The sequence below is a fragment of the Apus apus genome, chromosome 12 (genome assembly GCF_020740795.1).
Source record: "Apus apus isolate bApuApu2 chromosome 12, bApuApu2.pri.cur, whole genome shotgun sequence".
Classification (NCBI taxonomy): domain Eukaryota; kingdom Metazoa; phylum Chordata; class Aves; order Apodiformes; family Apodidae; genus Apus; species Apus apus.
The window spans coordinates 17,298,127-17,319,338 of NC_067293.1; the positions used below are offsets into that span (position 1 = coordinate 17,298,127).

The following is a 21,212-nucleotide window of genomic DNA, read 5'->3' on the forward strand; positions in this document are numbered from 1 at the left end:
GACATCACCTCTGATCAAGCCAACAAATCAAGAGCATTAGGCTGGAGGAAAGAGTTGGGAGCAGAGTCCTCAAGAATGTGGTGAAGGGGAGCAAGAAGAAGAAAACTTCTGGGAGCTGTGCTGTCAGTAACAGAGAAAGAGGTGTCTGCCAGGATGCTTTAATTGACCAGTCTTTGGCTGGGCTGAACGTGGGGAAGGATCAGCAGCAAGGCCCTAAGGGACTTGATTGTTGCCACCACTGGGAGAAATACCACAAGAAGCCAGACTCTGTGAGAGACAGGGTGAAGGGCAGGCCAGAACCTCAAAGGAATGTAAAAGCAACCAGGTAGTATAGTGGGAGCCAGAAACAGATCAAACCAGCAGCAGCTGAGCCCAGTCACCCTTCATCTCCTGGAGTCAAGACAAAAGCACGGGATGGTGATTTTGTTCAGGCCTGAAGCTGAGGGAAGATTTGAGGAGGCAGAGCGCGGAGGGTGAGCTCGCTCTGCTTTTCTGTCCCGTGCCGCAGTCACGCAGCACAGAACTTGCTCATGGCAGTGCCAGAAGCTTTGGCCTGAGGGTCTGCAGTGTTACAGAGCCAGCTGCTTCAACATGCCAGGGACGGGTCTGGGTATCAAAAGCCTGATTTTGGTGGGGAAGGCACTGACCTCCTCAGCTCTAAGTAAGAAAAAAGCAGGCTTAAAAGCAAAGGATCCTCTGTGGTGCTTCCAAATGTTGATCAGCAGTTTTGTCACTGGATTAGAGTTTGTAAAAAATAAGTAGCAGATTATGCCCACCTAAAATTAGGTTTACTGCCCTATTAGAAGCAAAATATATTTTAGGTGTGATAAAATTTTACAAAACCCTCTCAAACTTCAAAGAGTGATGTCACCAAAGAACAAATACCCCTATATTTGTATATCCAGGAAAATGGCTCCTGAACTCTTCCCAGAATTTCTTCTAGCTCTATGTAAATCAGGGAGATAAATGTGTATTCCCATGCACTATTTAACTATAGAGATGTCTTTTTTTTCCTGTATGCACAAAGGGAATGGGTATGTGTGATAACTTAGGCTTTTAAATAAGAAATAAATGGCTCATAGTCCTATTTTCAGACCTCTTGATTTTTGCTTACTGTGTAACACTGAAGTATACAAATACATTTTTTTTAGAAATAATTATTTTTCCCTTTTTAAAAAGAATACAAAACCTCAGGAATACGATAAAACATCACAGTTGGTTTCTAAATACTTTGCATCTTAATATGGTTGAAGTTAAGGCAGTAAGTAATTTCTGAGTTTTTCCCTTGAGCTGCGTAGTTCTTTTCATATGTAATTATTCTCCGAGTGCATTAGATAATGCTGTGGTTCCCACAGCTGTATACACATCTATAAATCATTAATGAGGCAGTTAACTGAAACTAAACTATAAAAGATTTGCATTACCCGGCAGAACCCAGCCTTAATTGACTTCCAGTTATTTACAATTAATTTTTCCATTTGGAATAATGATTGCAAGCAACTCAGGGTTTTTTTATTACTCAGGAATTAGATGCTGGCTATTCATCAAAAGTTTTTACAGCAGGACCCTGTCAGTGGACAGTAATGAGCTTGGGGTAGTCTTATTTTTACACACAGATATACACATACACGCCCTGTACTGACAGAAGAGATGGGGTGGGAGGGGGGGCTTGTAGTAAAATGGGGACAGGAATAGCAGTATTCTTTTTTTTTACACATCTTGTATATACCTGAGTTTAACAACAATTAATTTCCTTTCCTTTCTGTATAGCATCTAGCTGAAAGGCAACACGATGAATAGAGCTGGCTGCAGTTCTGGAGAGAATAAACTGCCTGCATGAAGAGTGAGTAAATATTTATTTCTATCTTTATATCTTACAAGACTGTAAGATAGAAACCAAGGAATAAATGATGCAAAGGCTGTCAAGTAAATATTAAGCCATTATGCTATTTAAAAAATTACTTGTATAGAAATACAGCACACAAAGTAAATCCTCATTAACTTGTCATTGTTTGAGCAAGCCACAGAACTGGAGGCTGTGCCTCAGACTGGCCATACACAGCTAAAGATCTGCTCTTTCTGCCATGTAAGCATAACTCTCATTGACATTAATGGGCTGTGGATGTGTTCATCAGGAAGGGATGTCACGTTCCAATTCCTAATAAAACTTAAGTAAAAAAAAAACAGAGCCCATTTGCAGCAGCTGATGTTGTCTTCATTATCTTTCAGTCTTCAATTTTCAAAAATGTCTAAGCAGATAGATCCCATTAGTAGTAACTCTTTGTCAGTTCTCTGTTTCTAAATCACAGCTATAAAATAAGTAAAATCTTATGTGTTGGGGTGCACTATACTGGAACTGCTGTCCGTGGAAATAATTGTTCCCTGAGACTGAGCAAATTATACCTTTAATTATTGCCCCTTGCCACCCTTATTGGGTACAAGCTACATAAACAGATACTTGGGTTTGTTTCTTTCTGTCCCTTCTCAGATACAGCTGTCATGCTGAGGAAGTGAAATGACCTGCTTTTTTTCTTGGTTCAAAAGTAATATTTTTTGTGGTCCTTTTATTTCCATTTAAGCCTGTCTCTTTCCTTTCATGACAGTTGGCTAGGTAGGCTGTGCTGAGCGAGAAACTGAAAGTAAGAGCAGTGTCATGAAGACAGAAAAGAGCTGCAATCAGCCCTGGGAGCTTGGATTTCTCAGTAGGTTGTGCAGACCCAAAGGCAGACTCTGGTGAATATGGGAGAGTTTAATTCTGAGTGATGGTAAAGCTAAGGCTACTTTCTGCACCTTATCAATAGGTGCCAGCAAAAGGCCACGATAATTGATCTAGGAAATGTGGGCCCAGTGACAATCAAGCCCTTGTAACCTTGAAAATCTTGCAATCTAGTGCTGAAGTAATTTTTTTCCAGGTTATGTGCCGCTGGGTTGTGTTACAATGTGTAATGTAAAGTAACGTGACAAGACTAGACATGGGTCATTCAGTCTGTCAGTAATTCAGAGCTTGTCAAATTGGCCCTCCCTCTTCACCAGTCCATGAACTTCACAGATACTTAACTTATTCATGCTACACTAGCTACCACATCATTTTAGCTGGAAAAGCTACCGTGATGTGTGAAATCTGAGAGGCTTTTTCTTCCTGAAGCTGGGCTGGTACCAGATGAGCAAACAGTATTATTATTGTCATTAAGATATCACATCCTGTCAACACATAACACTGACAATTGCATTTCAACTAACTGCATGCTTGACAAACTGTCTCACATAATGTAGACTATCTTTTTACTGTGCCCATGGACCTTCTAAGTGGGCTTGATTTCCTGGGGTGGGGAAGGGCCTTTGATTCTTTGTGTAACCTCAGAGCACCCGTAACTTTTTATGCACAGAAGTGATGTTGCTGCCATTGATCATTTTGGTTTTGTTTGTTTTTCCTCTGGGGGCAACTGTTTTAATAATGCTGAAACCAAGAAGTCCACCACATTCCAGAAAGTATTAAACTGATCCACCCCTTCTTTCTTACACAGACTCTGAACAAAATCTGTTACTGCCTGTCTTCAAAACAGTGCAAAAGAAATGTTGTGGCTTTAGAGTTTCTTAAGGGTTTGCTTTGAAGAAGCCCAAAATCATTCCAGTGAAAGCAGGACTTTCATTTGGTGAAAATTCTGTTTATTTGAAAAACTATTAACTACCAGAAATATGCAGTTTACATCCCAGCTCTGTTATAAATCAAGAGCCTTAGTCCTACAGTGTTTCCTATCACAACAGCAGACGTCTCATTTTCCTGTGACTCTTTGCAGTATTATGAGTACAGCCTGGTTTTGATTTGGTTTCAGAGCCAGCATCTGTGAATCAGGTCTGTGAATTAAACACAACTGCTTTTCTTTTTTTCCTTTAATTATTTTTTTCCCCCCAAGTTAGTATGAACTGAACATAATAAATATTAGAAGAAATAAAGAATTACAGTCGGGGTGTGAGGAATTCATTTTTTCCTTCAGAATGGAATCTTGCTATTAAACTACCAAGAAAAAGCCATGAAATGAATCAGTGATTTTTCCACTGCTTTGCACATTGCAGAGTCATTTCAACATGTGTAATATAGGTGTCAAATGGTAATAAATCAGCTGTCAAATGCTATCAAATACTTACTTTGCACAGGTGTAAATGATCACATAAAATGCAAAGCCCTGATCTGACACCAAAAATCTCTGAGTACCATTAGTGTCTTCACCAGTTTTATAGAACTATTTAAAAAAAGTCCAGTGGGGAGTTTATTCCTTGTTGTTTAAGGTACTAGGATTTTTGTCTGTTTTGTTTTTCAGGATGTGGTTGCCCCCTTCTCTCCCCCTCTCCCTCCAATTGACACCAGTGCAACCATTTATCTGGAATTGCTTTGGCCTGGGCTACAAAAACAATACTATGTTTCATACAACGTTGTGAATGAGAAATAATTTTTCCTGCCAAAACATCTCTGTAAGTGCCCCAGCATCATCAACTGATGGCAGCACAGCTCTGGGAATAAACAGACTTTCAGCTAATGGCAGGAATCATCAGGGGAAACACGAAACAGGTATTTCTTCCTGATACAGACTGAAACATATGATGAATGTTAAATGCCAAATCCTACTGGCACTGGAGCGAATTTAAGTTTATTTTTCATTTCTGTTTATTCTTTCTCCTCTTTTTAGCTAATTCATCTTGTTTCATTTAATGCCAATGTTTTTTTCTTTCTGTTTGGCCACTGAGGCAGAAGGAGAGGACAATTCATTTTAGGCATGTGGCCTTCAGGTAATCAGATTAGAGCTCCAGGCAAAGCCCAGCTCCCAAAAGGAGAGGCAGGCGGACACGCCTGTTCGGCACCCACCAAGGGGGGGACAACCTGTGATGTCCCCAGCCACTTCTTTGCCTCTCCAGCAGAACAGCTGCTGACACAGCCCAAAAGGTGCCTGCACCCTGGTGCCCTGTGTACATCTGTGTGACATTGTGACACTCACTGCAGCATGTTTACATGAGGCTGCATACTTTGAAAGCACTCTTAATAACCTGAATGTGAGCTGTATGACCATACAGCAGTGTTTGGTGTGCAGGAACTGTGATGCAAGCCTTATTATGATGAAACCAAGTCTTCAAACAATTCAAAGTGACTATGTTTCTATACATTGTCTCATTTCAGACTTTCCCATGAAAAATAACTGCATCAGTCTCACTGTTGGCTGACTGAAGCACACCATGATTAATTGGAGCTGGGCTGATTTTGTCCGAGATGAACTTGCCGCTCCTCCAACTGCTCCATCTCCACCATCCCACTGAGAAGCCAGCATTTACTCCAGAAGACTGAGCACTTGCTCCATTACCAGGAACAGCAGTGTATGCATGGCCTGCCCTGGCTGAGGTGGTTGTTTTAAAATATAATCACCTTTTAAACCCAGAGGCTGTCCCAGCTGTGCTGCCACGGAGCTGGATCTCTCGCCAAGGTAAGATGGGGCTGGTGCACTAACCTCAGAGCAGACCCCGGGAAGTGAGGGCAGCCCTCCTAGCTTTGGGAGAGCACAAAGGGGAGCAAATACATTTTAGGGTCAGCAAAAATCTCTTTTTCCCACAACTCCTCTTCTAGACAGCCAAAACAAAGAACTGATACATAGTGCAAGGGCACTTCTCACCAGCTACTCAGTGAATACACATTTCCATGTCATTATTGAAAAAGCAGTGCATACGTTTTCAAACAGGCAAAGCCCAATGCCTTCTTAAAAGTTTAAGTATTAGAGAAGATCCAATTTGTTAAGTATCAGTTACCATAAAACCAGTTTAATGCATAGTGCTGTATTTACGTTCATAACTTTGGAATATGTGACCAGAATAACATAATGAAGATATAGTAAAATCTTACTGTATTTCTAACTGGAACTCAGAATAACGGGGCTTTGTTTTAAGAAAATGAGCTCCAAAATTTTTTTTCCTCTGCCTTACATTGTCACAATGTTCATGCAAGGGATTAAGGGGGCCAACAGACTCAGAAATGGATGATGGTCTGATGAAACAAGAGGAAGCTGCAGCATTTGTGCTTGCTAACACTGAATTAGCTCATTTGAATTGATTTCTTGGAGGTACAAACATAAAACTGTAGTAATTCATGACTAATCTATAAATCCATAGTTTAAAAAATAACTTTCTCTTTTTCTCCCCTTCCATCCCTGCTTCAAATCATCAAAGATGCCTTTACTTTCAGACAGAACTAAAGTAAAAATGTTTATTAACAGTCTTTTTACAAGTGCCTAAACGTTTGTAGTACGTGTAATAAATGATGCTCACACATGAGCTGGCTCCAAGAAGAGGGCTGTTAGTTCCTCTCCCTCCCTCCTCACCCCAGCAGGGACCTGCAGCAGGAAGCAGCAGTGGGAAGGTGGGAAGTCTTGCTGTCCCTGTCACTGCCAAAGGTAACAGATCCTCAGCTGTGCATTCCCACCCGTGCAGTGCAGGGCTCAGGCTGTGCACACTCCCAGGTACAGGAGCACCTGTGGAGACCAGCTGAGGGCGTGAAGGAAATTCCTAACAATTTAGGTTAGCCCACATTTTGTCACGTTACCAAAAATATTCTGTAAATAAATGCATTAATGGGCCACTTGCTTGTAGATGGCAATTACTTGAGCCAGGATTCAGCTTTTAGTGCACAGCCATGCACTGCTAAGGGAGAGTGTTGGTGCTGCCTATTACTATAGATCCAGATTTTAAATGGAGCTGGGTCACTATTGATTCTGCTGGAGTTTATTATGATAGCAGTCTGCATTACACAAGATTCATAAAATTGCTGAAATACATCATCCATTAGCTTGCCTGCATTTAGCCAAGATCACCTTGTGTGCAGCTAACACCAGTGGTATTGGCATCATGCCACTCCAGAGGTGATTTACAAACAAGGAGCTGTGCTCTGTGGGACCGAGTGGTGACAGTGGCAGGTGCAGAGGGGCTGTGTGTGCTGCCCCCAGCCCAGGCCTCCCCTGCAAATACCCATCCCCAGCTCAGCATCCTGCAGCAAAAGGTGTTCTCAAGGTCCCTCTGCTCCGACACTTGGAGGACGCAGGCACAGCTGAAGTCCTGCTCCTCTTGGACATTTTAATTGGGATTAAAAACCCTGCAAAAGCCACAAACCTCCAAGAGCCCTCCAGTAGGGTCTGTCACCTGCAGGGTCTGTCACCAGCCAGGTGGGTCAGCTGGTGCAGGCTGGGTGTCCTCCAGCCCAGCTCTGCCCTGGGCTGAGGGGACACCATCCCCAAAACTCACCTAACTCAGGTTGTGCCACCATTTAAAATACAGGATGGACCAGGAGGGTAGGAACTGTCACCTGATGTGAACTCATGGCCAGGAGCAATTTAAAAAGCTCAGCACTGGGTGAGTGTGCTGTGCTGGAACGAGCTCCCAGGGCTCTGCACCTCCTGAAAGCAGCACATGCTGCCTGGCACTGGACACGGAACCACAGAGGACAGGGAAGGTTACCTTCCTGCTCTGTAGAGCTTGCTTTTACATATGACAGACAGTTAATTTTCCCCTTAGTCTTGTCATCTCTCAGTAAACAATGCCATCTCCTTCACCTTTGAATGACAAGATCAACCCAGACCCAGACTTTATGACATGAAAGCAATTGCCTCATTTTCTTGCCTTTCCTGCTCAGTTGCAGTGCCTGGAACACAGTCCACACTGAGGCTTTTTCACACTGCATGGAGGGGAAAAAACAAAATTATATGCAGTGTCAGAGCTACTCCCAGAAGGCCAGTGTGTTGGGTGGGCTCTGGCCACAGCTGCAGGACAGGAATGCTGCCTGGTGGGACACAGCTCCCTGGTAGAGTCCAGCAGCCAGGACCAGCCAGGTCAAGGGTTTGGATCCCTGTGCAGGAGGGTGTCAGCTGGAGTATAACTGAGGAAATTATAGAAACTAAAATGAAGTAACTGAAATCTGCACTTTTATATGAACTATTCAGTCACAATTGACCAAACCTGTTGCTTGTTCTGGCTCTCATGCTTGTCCAGCAGCAAGTCAGTTACAAGTGTGCTCCTCAGGTTGAGCTGAGACACAAAACCTCAGTGCCAAGGTTTGTCAGTATTAATCAGGCACTACCTAATAAGGACTTAACAACAGATTCAGTCTCTGAAGTTTATCAGTTTCCTACATCTCATTTGCCAGTACTTTTGACATTTAAAACTATTCTGGGAAGGGCAAATTAGAAATCAATGTGCTCATCACCCCAGTATCAACACAGCCTTCAGAAATGTAGATCAGCCATTGAGGGGAAAAAAAATAAATGCTGAAATTGCCTTTATGGGGACTAAAGAAAAATGCAAAAATGCTACAGGTTCAAGGACTGAAACACTAGGTTACTTGAAGTCCTTCTAAGAGTCATCAAAGAGCTTGCTTCAAGATCTGCAGTTGATGGGCACAGCACCAGAGGTCAGTCATACATGCTGCAGCATCCCAGGACTGCTTCAAGTCCTTTATAAAAATGTTTAGAAATAGTGTCCAACCCTCCTTTCAGAGAAGCTGGATGAACAGCAACTAAAATTAAGAAATTGTCCAAGTTACAATTTCAGTTCTGGAGCTGCAGTGTTTTATTCACACAGGAGCTTGTATTACAAGTGCAGGAGCCCTCACATTTCCTGATGTTCATATTTCTTCCTGTCATTCACGTTTTGATTGTTTATCAGTGGTGGTGTGATTAATGCAATTAGAAAGCTTGCAAAAATAGTATGGAATAAACAATTTTTGTCCATTCAAAGACTATTCTGATAATTAGCAGGATCACCTGTAAAACAGAGGCCAACATGTTTGCTTCAACTGGTTATCCATAAAGATTTCTTTTAGGAACAAAAAAATCCGGTGATTCTTTTCTGCTGTACCACACAGCAGAGTCTGAAACTACAATTTGAAAGTCAGCCTGTTAACCAGAAAAAAATCTAGTGATAAAAACTGAAATGTTGAATGCTATACATACAGACAGTGGGATACATATTCATGGGAAATGTATTCCCAAGAGATCTATTTAAAGAATTCTTTTTTTCAAGTGACAGGGATTTAATTCAGGGTATGTGTATGAACATAAGCATGTGTGTATAAACGTGAGCTGGTAAGTAAATAAACATTGTGCCTTTGACCCAGGGCTGAAGTGAAAAGTGAGCAGGTGATTACTGAACTCCACTTGACTCAAGCCAGCTGCCAGTCACCTGTCTGACTCACCTGTCTGAGAAAGGAATGTTTCAGCTGCAAAGTTGAGAATTTGGAACGTACAATAATTAGGAAAGTGTTTAATACCAACCCACCCTCTTTATTAAGTAATTTCTTCAAGTATTTTTAATAGTGCAAAATATTGTTTTGCACTGGTACAGTAACTATGGGAATTCACAGTAAAAAGAAAAAATCTTAAAAGATTTCCAAAGTCAAACAAAAAAATTTTTAATACTGTATTTTTAGCAAGAACATTTTTAACAAAGAATGTGTACTTTAACTTAATATGGTACAACAGAGAAACCATACTTAAAAGTTTCCATTATCTAACACTACTGCATATTCATTTTTTCATCTTAAAAGACCAAAAGCCAAGCTGAACTGAGCATAAAAAAAAGCATCAATTATAATCCTCATAGTACGTCAGCTATTAGGGTTTAGCTCACACTTTTGAATTGGTCATCTAATGAAAGGACAATTTTTACATCATTCTTTTAAAAAATGTACACACATTTCTTTTTAAAACGTAATATATATCGAGTATCTGCTTCAGTAAACAAAGCTTAATTTATAAACACAATCGAAACAGCTCCATGTTGAACAGTTTCAGTGATAAACTGGACTTGTATGATGTACAGCCAGTGAGAACCTTTGTGGCTTAAAATCATTGTGCCATTGCTATCCAGTAACAGCTACCTCCTTAGGGGGAAAACAAAGTTCTTGGGGAAGAGGGGGGGTGGGGGAATAATTCCTGTATGTGCTTAAAAATACTAAAACTCCTTTCTATCCTCGGGGACCTAAAAATGATGTGTTGCAACAGGCCTGGTTTGGTGTGGTGAGCTGGTAAAGAGTCTCAGTATTTCTTAATGACAACACGGCAGTTTTCGATGCAGCAACAGTAAATTGCTTGGAACTGTCCTTCAAGTTTCATGCTACAAATCCTGTTCTTCACACGGTACTGAAGGCATCAAAGGTTGGAAGGGACGTTTTTCATGAGCTGTATAGTCTTCAAAATGATCGTTATACATTTCTCAACAATGGGCATTTCCTTCAGTACATAATGGTGGGTTTGATGTACGTTCTGTTTTCTGGAGGGGGAAAAAAAAAGGAAAAAAAAAGGTTCATTACACAGTTACACGTTATAATTAATTGAAACTTAGGTGCCTTTCCTTATTTGTTTGGGGCCAGTTTTTTCCCTCAGATGAAATGATCAGACCTACAAGTGCTCTCCTGGCCACCAGGTGGGTGTGTTTTCCCTGGGCACAGGAGGTCCCCGAGGACAGAGCCTTGCAAAGCCCAGGGGAGGGGAATGCTACCCGAGGCTGAGCTCAGGGCACCGACCTCCACCCCACCCCCCAGGAAGGTCTGGGCTAAAAGTCCATGTTTCCGAGGGTGCTGCCAGCCAGCATCTGCTGAGTAAAGCCTCTAAATACTTGGATTTGTATTTTCCTCCTTTATGGCATTTGCTTTTTAACTGAACACTGATTTTCCTTCCTTTTTATCCCAGAGGCAGCCTGTGTTGTGCTGCCCTCCTCCCTAGCTCAGGCCACGTACCAGGGCACCAGCTTTACAACACACCCGTATTGCAGGCACAAAACCTTCTGAACAGTGTGCTCACCCACAATTGCATTGCATTAAAAAAAACGGAACAGAAGCAAATCAATATCTGTTCTTGGAAAACTATTCTTTCCTTCAGAAACCACCCCATTTCTTTTAACATTATTTTTCTTTATTTAGGAAAACAAATAGCTTGTTTCCTTCATAAAAATATTCCTAGTTACCATACCCATCAACTGGGATTTTTCACATGAAGCAACTTTAAGCCCAGAGAAAAAAAGAAATATTAAAATGCCCACAGAAACTAGAGCTAACAAGGATCCATATTCTTGCTCATTATACAATGAATCATGAATTCACCCAGCTAAACCACAAGTCCTGATCTCGAAGATGATGATAGGAAAATGATAATCCTGAGCAGCATTTTGTAGAATGTTGACATCTATCCCATTACTGTTTTACATATGCCAATACTGAACACTCATAAGGAAAGAACAAGTATTGACCTGCTAACTGACACTGATCCTTGGAGCAATCTCAAAGTTTGCCATGTTTCAATTTCAAAATGCATTTCAGCTATAATATGAGTGATTTATCATTTAGCAGTAGCTGTCAGAGTAACCTCCTAGATAAAACAAAAACATCTGGAACCATAAACAGAGGAGAGCAGTAGCTGAATGTTAATCCAAATCTGACATGTTCACTTCATTAGGAGCAGGAAACAGCTAATTAGTAATTGAATGTTTCATGGTTTTAAGGAGGCTCAGACTCTCCAAACAGAAGATTTAATATGTATTTTGGATGTAAACAAGAATAAAGAGTGGAAGAGCCAGGGACATAACATCTTAGAAGGAATGTATGGGAACTGCCAAAGAAGTGACTAAAACTAGTTTCAGGCCTCTGGCTGATTAAAATTATTGCCATAAACTTGAAGGGGCAAATATTAAAACCTGGAGAGGGGAGTAAGCAGAAATGCAAATACTGAAAACCATGGGTTTGGTTTTGTAAGGGAGTTGGTTTGGCTTTTTTTGTTGCTGGTTTTGGTTTTTTTCCCTTTTTCTCCTGATGATGAGGAAGTTGCACATGACTGTTCCCCAGCAGGCTGTAGGTGATGCAGCCTGTGTTAAAGCTGTACTTCTAACAAGGGCAGCCATGGACAGACCCTGCCCTCAAAACCATCAGAGGAAGAGTCTTTGTAGCTGTCTGAGAGGCAGAAGCTCTGCCAGCAACACCCCAGCTCTGCGTTCTGCACCCCAGCTGGCCATGTCCTGGGCATGGAGCCTGGGCACAGAGCACCTACAGGATGAGCTCACTGAGGGCACTGCAGGCTGAGGGACTATTTAAACTTCAAAATGGGTTTTAATTTTTTTTCCTCCCTATTCACCTTGTTTCTCAAGGAAAGTTCAGTGGAGGTATCTAGAATCCTGGTAAACAGAGAGAGTAAAATACCAAACCTCAAGCACAGTGCAGCTTCCCAGGAGATATTATTGATCACTACACAGAAAGTGCATAGTTAAATATTTCCTTGTTTATAAAGCTCTCAATTATTCTCCAGAAATTAAAATACTTTTCTGTTGCTGTGTAATAAACTCAGCTCCGTGGCATTAACAATGTCATACACCAACCACCTATGAGGAATTAACGTGCTTAGGAGCAGCTGTGCTACCACTTACACAGGAAAGACAACACGATGGTGTCAAATTCATCTTTTTGAAGAATATTCACCATCCCCTCAGTGCAGCTGACTGCAAGCTACATACCATTTTATAGCATTTTACTCTTTTATATAGCAAAGATTTGAATAAATCTGTGTGCAATAAATGTATTCTTTTATTAGGTTTATCCCTTAATCAAATATTCATTTATGTGGGTTTCATTCTATTAAAAAATGAAATTATACAAAGGTGAGCAAAAGCATAGATTTACAGTAGTTTAAAGCCTAATCTCATTCTCTAGGGGTAATATTGACAATATAAAAACTGTATAAATGATATTCCCTAACACTAAAATATGCTTATGAGCCCCCTGTGCATGTTATACTGCTTTACAACCTACAGTGAAATGCATGACTGGCTTAATAAGCAAGACATTTAGAAAGGATTTTTTTTTTTTTTTTTCCCTTCCACAATGGGTAACACAAGTAAAGATCTCAGGATTTCTCAGGGAGCCAGAGCCTGTGCTAATAATTGTCTCTTTCCCTCCGGATGGTGGTGTCTTCCCTGAGCTGTTAGTCCAGGGCATTCATTCATCTCTTGCTCTCTCTTTTAGAAACACTTATCATCATTTGTCTTTTTCTTTCAAGGTTTAAATGTGTGTATAAAGGAAAAGTCCAAAGGCAATAATTATGATCTGCATAATTATTAACTTTTTTTTTCCCCCTTTTTTTCAGCCTACTCAGTATCTGTGATGTTTCTGAATCTACTGTGAGGCTTTTTTCGTAGTATCTTGGTTTTAAGTCAGTAATTCAGCTGTATTCCACAACGTGCATAAAAAAATGTGCCTGGCACTGCTGGTGCACAAATCCAGCCCAGGAAGGGGAGCAACGCCACAAAACCTGGGAACAACCCACACAGCTACAGGGTTGGTCAGGGAACTTCAGCACACTGTGAGCTGAGGCAGGAAAGTTGGGATCTGTTCCATTACAAGCAAACACGGATCAATCTGTTGTATCAGTAACTGTAAATAATTTATACAATGTAAAAAAAATAAAATGGAGCACTACACAGTGCAGAGGGTGTGAGTAGCAGAGGTGAAATAATCAACTGGAAAGCCCACTTTGCCAATGCAGAGGAAGGAGGGCTGGGAGAGCTGCTTCAAGGAAGGCTGGGCAGAGGGGAGCAGGCAGCCTCGGGCCAGAGCTGGGTGCTCCTGGAGGCTGCACACAGGTCCTGCCTGAGGGCTGGAATCTTGGACCATCCCGGCAGTGACTCGGGCAGGAGCTGCTCTCTCCACCCTTCCTGCCTTTGCAAGCAAAGCCAGCATCTCAGAGCAGAGCCAAGCTGAGCTCTGGGCACAGCAACGTGGGGAAAATACAATGCCATAGCAGTACATCTGATTTACAAAGCTGAGGCTAATTAACTTGACTCAGTCTCTTATTTTGCAGGGGGAAGGAAGAAAAGGATCCGTTTGCATTAGCTTCTGCTGTGCATGAGATGCCTGGAAAAACCCTTTCCCTAAGGCTCTTAGCCAACAGGAGTGCTGACCAGGCTGGACAGAGGATGCCTCCAGGCCCCTGCAAGCAGGGTAAGGACCACGGCACATACCAAATACACAGACAAATTTTCCCTTCACTACCATGAATGAAAAATATCCCTGGCCTGCAGCAGGGGTTTTGGGCTAGTCAGTCACCAAAGAACAGTGAGCAAAACTTCTCTGCCTGTTTACTAGTTGTCCAGCAAAACTTTTCCCTTCCATTCATCTGTAAATATTTTCCAAAGTGAGCAGTGAAAGAGCCAAACCACCCGTGAGCAGGGCCTGGTTTCCTCTCGACTCATGACGGATGTGAACAATGAATGCTGCTTCTGAGAGCAGCAGAACTAATGAAGGCTGGTTTGCTTTCTTCTCATCTCTCTCTCTCTTTCATATCGCCTGTTTTCCACCCCTGCAGATGTGCAGTCTCTGATGCCTGAGCTGCTGAGCCTCCCTCCCTCCCTCTGGAGCAGGACCAGCTCTCCTCCCCGCGGATGCTCATCCCGCTGCAGGCAGGACGGCGGCGCCGGGCCCGGCAGTGCCGAGCGCTCCGGGAGCTGCTACCCCTGGGGATTCACCCCCACTCAGTGTGCCTTAGACTGCTGAGTCAGCTCTGCCAAACATGAGCACATCCATGTTAACTGGCCTAAAAACTTGTAGGGAAAATTGGATTTCTAATGAGTAGCAATAGCCAAGGACATGAATGTGTTCACTGATACAAACTCTGCAGATGCTGGATTGCCAGAGTCCGTTTGAGAACACAGTGGTTCCTGCTCAGGAAATATTCAAGCCTGCTGAGACTGACTGAAGAAATGTTTGAGCCCTTTGTAAGAATAGAAAGGTCTGGACCTCCACACTCAACAGTCTCCAACCTTTCCCCACTTCTGTTTCCGGTAAGTTACAAAACTTGTGTGTGTGTCTGTGTGTGTGTGATGACACCACGCTCAGCAGGGCCCTGCTCTTGCTTAGCCACTGATGAGACAGCTTTCAGCAGTCACTGTGTGCATGGCTGTGACAGCCTGGCAACTGCACACAAGATTTCTAGGAACACTGCAGTGTGACACAGCACAAGGTAAGTACTAGAAGTTTAATAAGTCAGAGCATCCGTGGCAGGACGTGCACTAAGGACGGCACATGGCCTGGGCAGGAGGAAGTGTGGCTCAAACCAGGACAGCTGGATTTGAAAACTGACTGGTTGTATCAGCATACTGAAAAAACGCAGCCCAGTTTTCTAAAGAATAAAAACCAAAATATGTTCCAAACTTCAACAGTTCTTCATGTGTGGCAAACAGATTAAAAAGTAATTGATGTTTACTTAGAGTTTTTGTGCTAAATCTCTGCCAGGTTATACCACAAACAAAAGCAGCAGCAGCCCCGGGTCACCCTCCTGCTGCAGGTACCACCAACAGTGTTTCCTCTGAACCAAGTTTTCACCTCAGGAAAGTCTCTCTGCCTGTGCTGCTGCTGCTTCCTTTTTGAAAATGTAAAGTCTTAATTTTTGCAAATTGTTATCATCAAGTATTATGTTAACATCTATTTTTTAAAATTTTAAGATAACATTGCTTTGCTGATTGTTCCAATATCCCCTAACAATGAAATACAGTAATACAAAAGTTAACTAAGGTATAAACATGCAAAAGGAGAAATCTCCCTGCGATCATAAAATGATGTTATTTTCTGTTCAGCAGTTCATGTTACTGCTGTTCATGCTAATTAATTAAAGGAGCTGTTGCTGTAATGTGCAAACAGGGAATCTGAGAAACTGAGAGGGCTTTTAGGTCTCGGAGTGAAGTTAAGTCAATCTGGGCGCGGGCAATCAAATGTAATGAAATCACTTGTCAGTGCTAAGCTTGCAAAAACTGTGAAGTTTGACTAGGGAGTAAAAGGATTATAATTAGATTTCCAATAGGATAATAACTAAATGGCAGAAAGCAGTAAAGAGAAAATATTACTTTGTTAGCTAATGGTGCTGCTGTTCGGTTTTAGTTTTTATCAGCACACTTGTAGTTGTGCTAATTTAATTTGCTTTTATCAGCAAAAATGCACTACTCAAATGGTACTTGAATGTCATTTGCAAAAATCATTGATCTGAAGGTGCACTTAATGACACCCAGTATGTTTATTTTATGCGAGATGGAGATTGGTTGATAAGATGGTTGATACACCATCTTGCTGGCCCACGAGTGCGTGGTGGCAGCGAGACCAGGAGGGGTCTGTGCGCCTGCATTCCCCTCCCCTGCCCCACTCAGCCACCCAGAGGGCTTCAGGACCACAGCAACCAGCCCTCTTCCAGTTTCTCAGCTAAAAAGCTTCTCTCAGATCAAGCTACACTGGACTAGAAGGGTGAGGATGGAGGTATTAGACTCTGAAGTTCAAAAAAGTTTTTAAGTCTCACCTGCACAAAAAATTCCGTTTAATTAACATACAAAGCACAGGAAAGATGAGCCAACTAAATGGAGAAGATGGATCATGCAGATCACAGTCCCAGTATATGAACAGCTTGTGTTAATAAAATCATTTTAAGAAATGAGCATAAAATATGATATGACTTAATCACTGTGAAAGGTGGCTGTGCAGTATTTTTTTTTCCTTTTAACTGTCTTACGGAGACACTGGCAGTGAAACTAATTGAATTTCAAAGGAAAGGCACAGTGTGAACCATAGATTTCTGTCCAACAGAGCTATTGACAACACAAAAAAGGCTGCACTGACACTAAGGCTCTTTTTTTCTGTGCAGTAGAGAGAGAGATTTGGGAAGCTTAGAAACAGCTTTGTAATAGGGACATGGGTTTTGACCCTTCCTCCTCCCAGGGCCCAAAAAACAAAGGCAGCAAATGAAAGGGGCCAGGAGGGAGTGTGCTTAAATTGTTACAGACAGCAGGGCAAGAGTAGCTGCCAACTACAAAAACTGTAATCAAAGGAAAAGAGAATAAAAAGATATTATGGCTATCAGCAGAAATAAAAATGAAAGAGAAGGTGCTGCAGGACAGAAACACCTTGAAATCTAAACAAGTTCAGCAGAGAGCTCTTCAGAAGCCTGTTTATCATGTGAGAGGGCTGAGTGGAAGCACCGTCTCACCTCAGGCAGGTGTCCCCAGGTGTCCCCAGGTGTGTACCCAGGTGTACCTAGCAGGGCTGCCCTGCTCCCACTGCAGGCACCGTGCTGCGGGACACGGCCCTGAGCCCGCCCAGGGGCTGAGGCCCCAGAACACTGGGTACACCCCCTTCCCCAGCCTTCTCCCTGAACCCAAACTTTGTGATCCAAAGCTTGTTGAAACTAAAGAGTAATGCGCTTGGGATGAAGATTTAAAAAAAAAAAAGAAAAACCACAAAACAAAACAACAAACAAATGAAAATACAACCTGAATAAAAAATAACATCACCAGGGTTTCCTGTATATCAATAGGAAGGGTGTGAAAGGTCTCTTGATTCCTTCTATTAAGTAAATGACTGTTGGAAGTGGCCCTGCATCCCCTTCCCCACAGTTATTTATAATAATTTGTGATAGGAAGACACATTTGAGCCAACTGTAACTTTTTTCCTACAATTGAAAATGTGACATTCTCTGCCTTTTCTTTACTAGATTCTGCCCAGATGCAGCTCTGACCCTCAGGATCTTTTTTTTGCAAAGTGCTCTTCCAAACTCAGCAGGGATCATAAATAGATGGAGAAATGTTAGGAATATTTTGCTTTTCAAATGTACATACATGTGTCCCAAGTGCTTACCCTATAGTTTGACTGTTTCTGGCAGTAAGGAGTTTCAAATTGCAATATTTACAGCCCAGCATTGTACATATACATGCATACATAGAAATACACACGTTCTGTGTATAGAGAGGTGTTACAGTGAAGCTGTGATTTTCCTCTTGGCAATACACAGCACATGAACCTCAACTCACACAAAGAGAAGCAGTAAAAGCAGCTTCTCTCTCCAGCTGCCAGGGGGACGACCGCTGCACACCAGGGGTTTGCAAAGTCCAGCCTTGAGCAGCTGAGAGATGATAGAAGTTATGTCACTGTTCTGCAGTGCTGCTTCTGTCCCCACAGAAAGGGACTGTCCTTTGTGCCCTCAGCACAGGTTGTGTTTTGCTCATAACCCTTCCATGACTCAGCAGAAGGGTGGGAGTGCTGGCAGCAGCAGCAGGGACACTGGGACAGGCCCCTGGATCGGGGCTGCTCCAGCAGCCAGTGCAGCCCTGATGGGTGTGGAACTGTTACGGAACTGGCCTGAGAGAGGAAACGTTGGTTTGGAGCAACCCTACACACCTGGAGTGTCTCCAAAGTCAGAGAATGTCTATGGTCAAATTAGTCAGAGCCAATCTTATCACAGGTGACTGTGGATGTCCAACAGGCTTTCCACGATAACGGAAATAACCCTTGAGATGTCAGTACCTCAGCACCCTTAAGTGGTGATTATACAACTCCCTTTCTCCACAGCCCTACAGCCAGGATGCATTTATTGTTCTTTGGGAAGCACTCAGACAATACCTGAATGGTTTGTATTTACAGTCACTGAACAGTGAAGAAAATGGAGCACTGCATAATTGCTCATAACATGAACGTGACTTTCCTTTTCCACTTACAGTTTATATATTTTTTTGAAAACATCTATGATCTTGATAGAAAGGTAAGGATCAGAGGAAAAGTATTTTAAAAAGATAAATCATATATAACATCACTTTACTAATCACAAGTATCTGATAGCTAAGTGTGAGTTTCCCAGATCTCTACTTAAATTTTATGTCTGGCCTTGTAAAGTATTGACCTTAAAAAGGTTCTCTACGTTGAACAGGAAAACAAAATGAAGTTGCATAATTTACACTTCTCTTATAGCAGGAAAACAGAGAGAAAACCTATTTGGAGTTTCATTTAATTGTAATATGGCTCCTGATAAAGCTGTGCATGATGGGATGTGGTACATACTGCACCTTGCATTGCTGCACTGTCGTGTTGGGTTCCGTTGTGTTCGATTTCCATGTCTGGGATTCCAGCATCTGAAAGACGTGACACCGAAGATTAATGCATCCCCCTTTGTCTTTCTCTCATGCATCTTTAGAAAAATATTTATAGCAGACTAGGGTGATCTCCAAGTTACACGGTCTTGCATAAAACATTTGGTCTTCATAGAATTTTCAGTAGTAAATTGTTTCCAAAATGTGCAAACATTACTGGTCTTGCAGCGAATTATTTTTAACGAGCTTCACATTTGTCTGATGATCAGATAACAACCACCACATGATATTAATGGCTGTAAAATTCTGGAGAATGAGGCCATCTGACATATGAAAAGTCAAAAACTGTGACAGCACTGAACCACATTGACTCTGCCAGCCACGCACCTGCAGTGCTTAGAAATGCAAAGTGCAGCCAGAGCCACTCAAGGTGTGTGCACCAGTTTGTGTGGTGCACCCTCCAGGCAGAGACTGGGCAAACTGGGCAAAAGGCTCAGCTGGGGGTGTTGCAGTGTGTGGTACCACCCAAAACAAACCTAGACAGGTGACAGTGTGTGAAACACTGCCAGGTCTCTGAGAAGAGCTTTCCAGAATGGGCTGTGCCCTTTTTTACCAAGCTGAGTCCCCTAATGGTACACACTTTTGAACTATTTAATTTCCTATTGATAACACCTCTGTAGGCACAGTCCTTGGGGATGGGGGCGGGGCTCAAACACCCCAGGGTGGTGTGATAACAGATGCCATTATCCACCTTGTGCCAACAAGGATTAGCATGAAGGGTATGTGATTTGAATCCATGGCACCTTGAATTCTGAAGAAACATCTGCTTCCCTTATAACACAGCACTGAAATTACAGCAAGAAAAAAGCCCACACCTGAAAGGGAGCTGCTTCATGTACAGATTGGAAGGGTTTTGGTTTTTTTTTTGGTGTAGGATCCTGTCCTGAACTTTCTCAGAGAAGAACTGTCCTGTGACTTTCTGAGCTCACTGTAGTTGGCCTATGAGCAAATTAATGTTTTTCATGGATACAGTTTTTTCTTACAGAATTACAAATGACTGCTATTAATGGGGTTTCCACTACTCAGATTCCTGTTTTGAAGGAAAGTTGAAGGCACTGATCTACTAATCTAGAAAGGTTTTCTTTTCAAACCTTTCAGAGTACTTGTATCTATATAAAATGACAAAGTCATCTGTAACTAATAACAGCATCTGTTAAATGAGACAGACCGTCACAGTTAAATTAAAAATATTCACAATAGCCCTTCACATTTTGTTGTCATAAAATTGTACCTGCAATTAAATTGTGGATTAAGATGCTAATGAGCTACCTGATTTGCATGTGCAATCAGATTAACATGTAAATATCAGGTTCTTGCAGGCACTAACATATATATGACTACCTGCATGTGCCTGCAAATCAACCCGTTAGCAGCCAGGCCCATGGCAGCAGATGTAAAGAGCTGCTGATCACTTTGCTGGCATGTTGGTCCCCTCTTGTTTGTGGCTCCCAGCACTGCTGAGCACCACAGGGTGATGGCAGAACCCAGGTGAATGACCTTACAGAGCAGCAGGAGGTTTGGGTTTTCCTGACATTCATCTCAAGGCCCTGGCCGTGCCTGTGGGAATCTCATCTGGGCATTTTTCTGGTTCAGTGGAGTTGGTGGAAGAGGTTTCTGTTGGCTCTGTCCACCTGCTCTCCCTTGGGTCAGTGTCCCTTGTCAGGGACAACTGCAAGCTGTATCTCCCTGCCAGAACCACCACCCTCCCCTGTCAGCACACCAGACAAGCCAGCTCCTGGTTACAGTGAGAGGCTGCACTATAAAACCCAGAGGATGGGAATGGCTCTGAAAGATGCTGCTCTCCTGCTGAAGGAGTTTCTGTCTCTTAGGTGCTGTGGATAAATCACAAGTCACAGTCCAGGGCAGTGCTGTGGTGGCAGTTCACACAGCCAGCCTTGCCCTGACTTTAAAAACCAGTCTGGGTAGCCCTCACACCTGAGAACTCCCCACCAGCTAAACTCATTACTTGTACTCAGCAGTTCTGCTGAGCCTGCTGACGTTGTTACGGCTGCACTGCCAGCAGTGCCCAAAGCAGGGGGCACAAAGTTAACATAAAGACTACAGGGCATGGAAAGACAGCAGAGACTGAACATAACTCTGACTGATGAGCCTCTGCAGAGCCCTAGCTACAGAACCTTGAGTTAATTACAACTCAACTAGGTACAGTCTTAAAGATTCAAACCAAAGCCCTAAACTTTGGTCAGAATGACATGAAGCAGGAGAGGCAAATTCTCCCACAACCCAAA

General features: G+C 42.5%; 1 protein-coding gene across 4 annotated transcripts in view; it reads right to left on the reverse strand.

Moving 5' to 3' along the window:
• Positions 1-9,420: 9,420 nt before the first annotated feature.
• DACH2 (dachshund family transcription factor 2) overlaps positions 9,421-21,212 on the reverse strand; it is a 284,957-nt gene continuing 273,165 nt past the window's right edge. For all 4 annotated transcript variants that reach the window (XM_051630492.1, XM_051630493.1, XM_051630491.1 and 1 more), the window contains 2 exons: positions 18,883-18,948; positions 9,421-10,296 (listed from right to left, as the gene is read on the reverse strand). In XM_051630492.1, the coding sequence (XP_051486452.1) occupies positions 10,259-10,296; positions 18,883-18,948 (104 nt within the window). In that variant the 3' untranslated portion in view covers positions 9,421-10,258. The remainder of the gene's footprint in view (positions 10,297-18,882; positions 18,949-21,212) is intronic.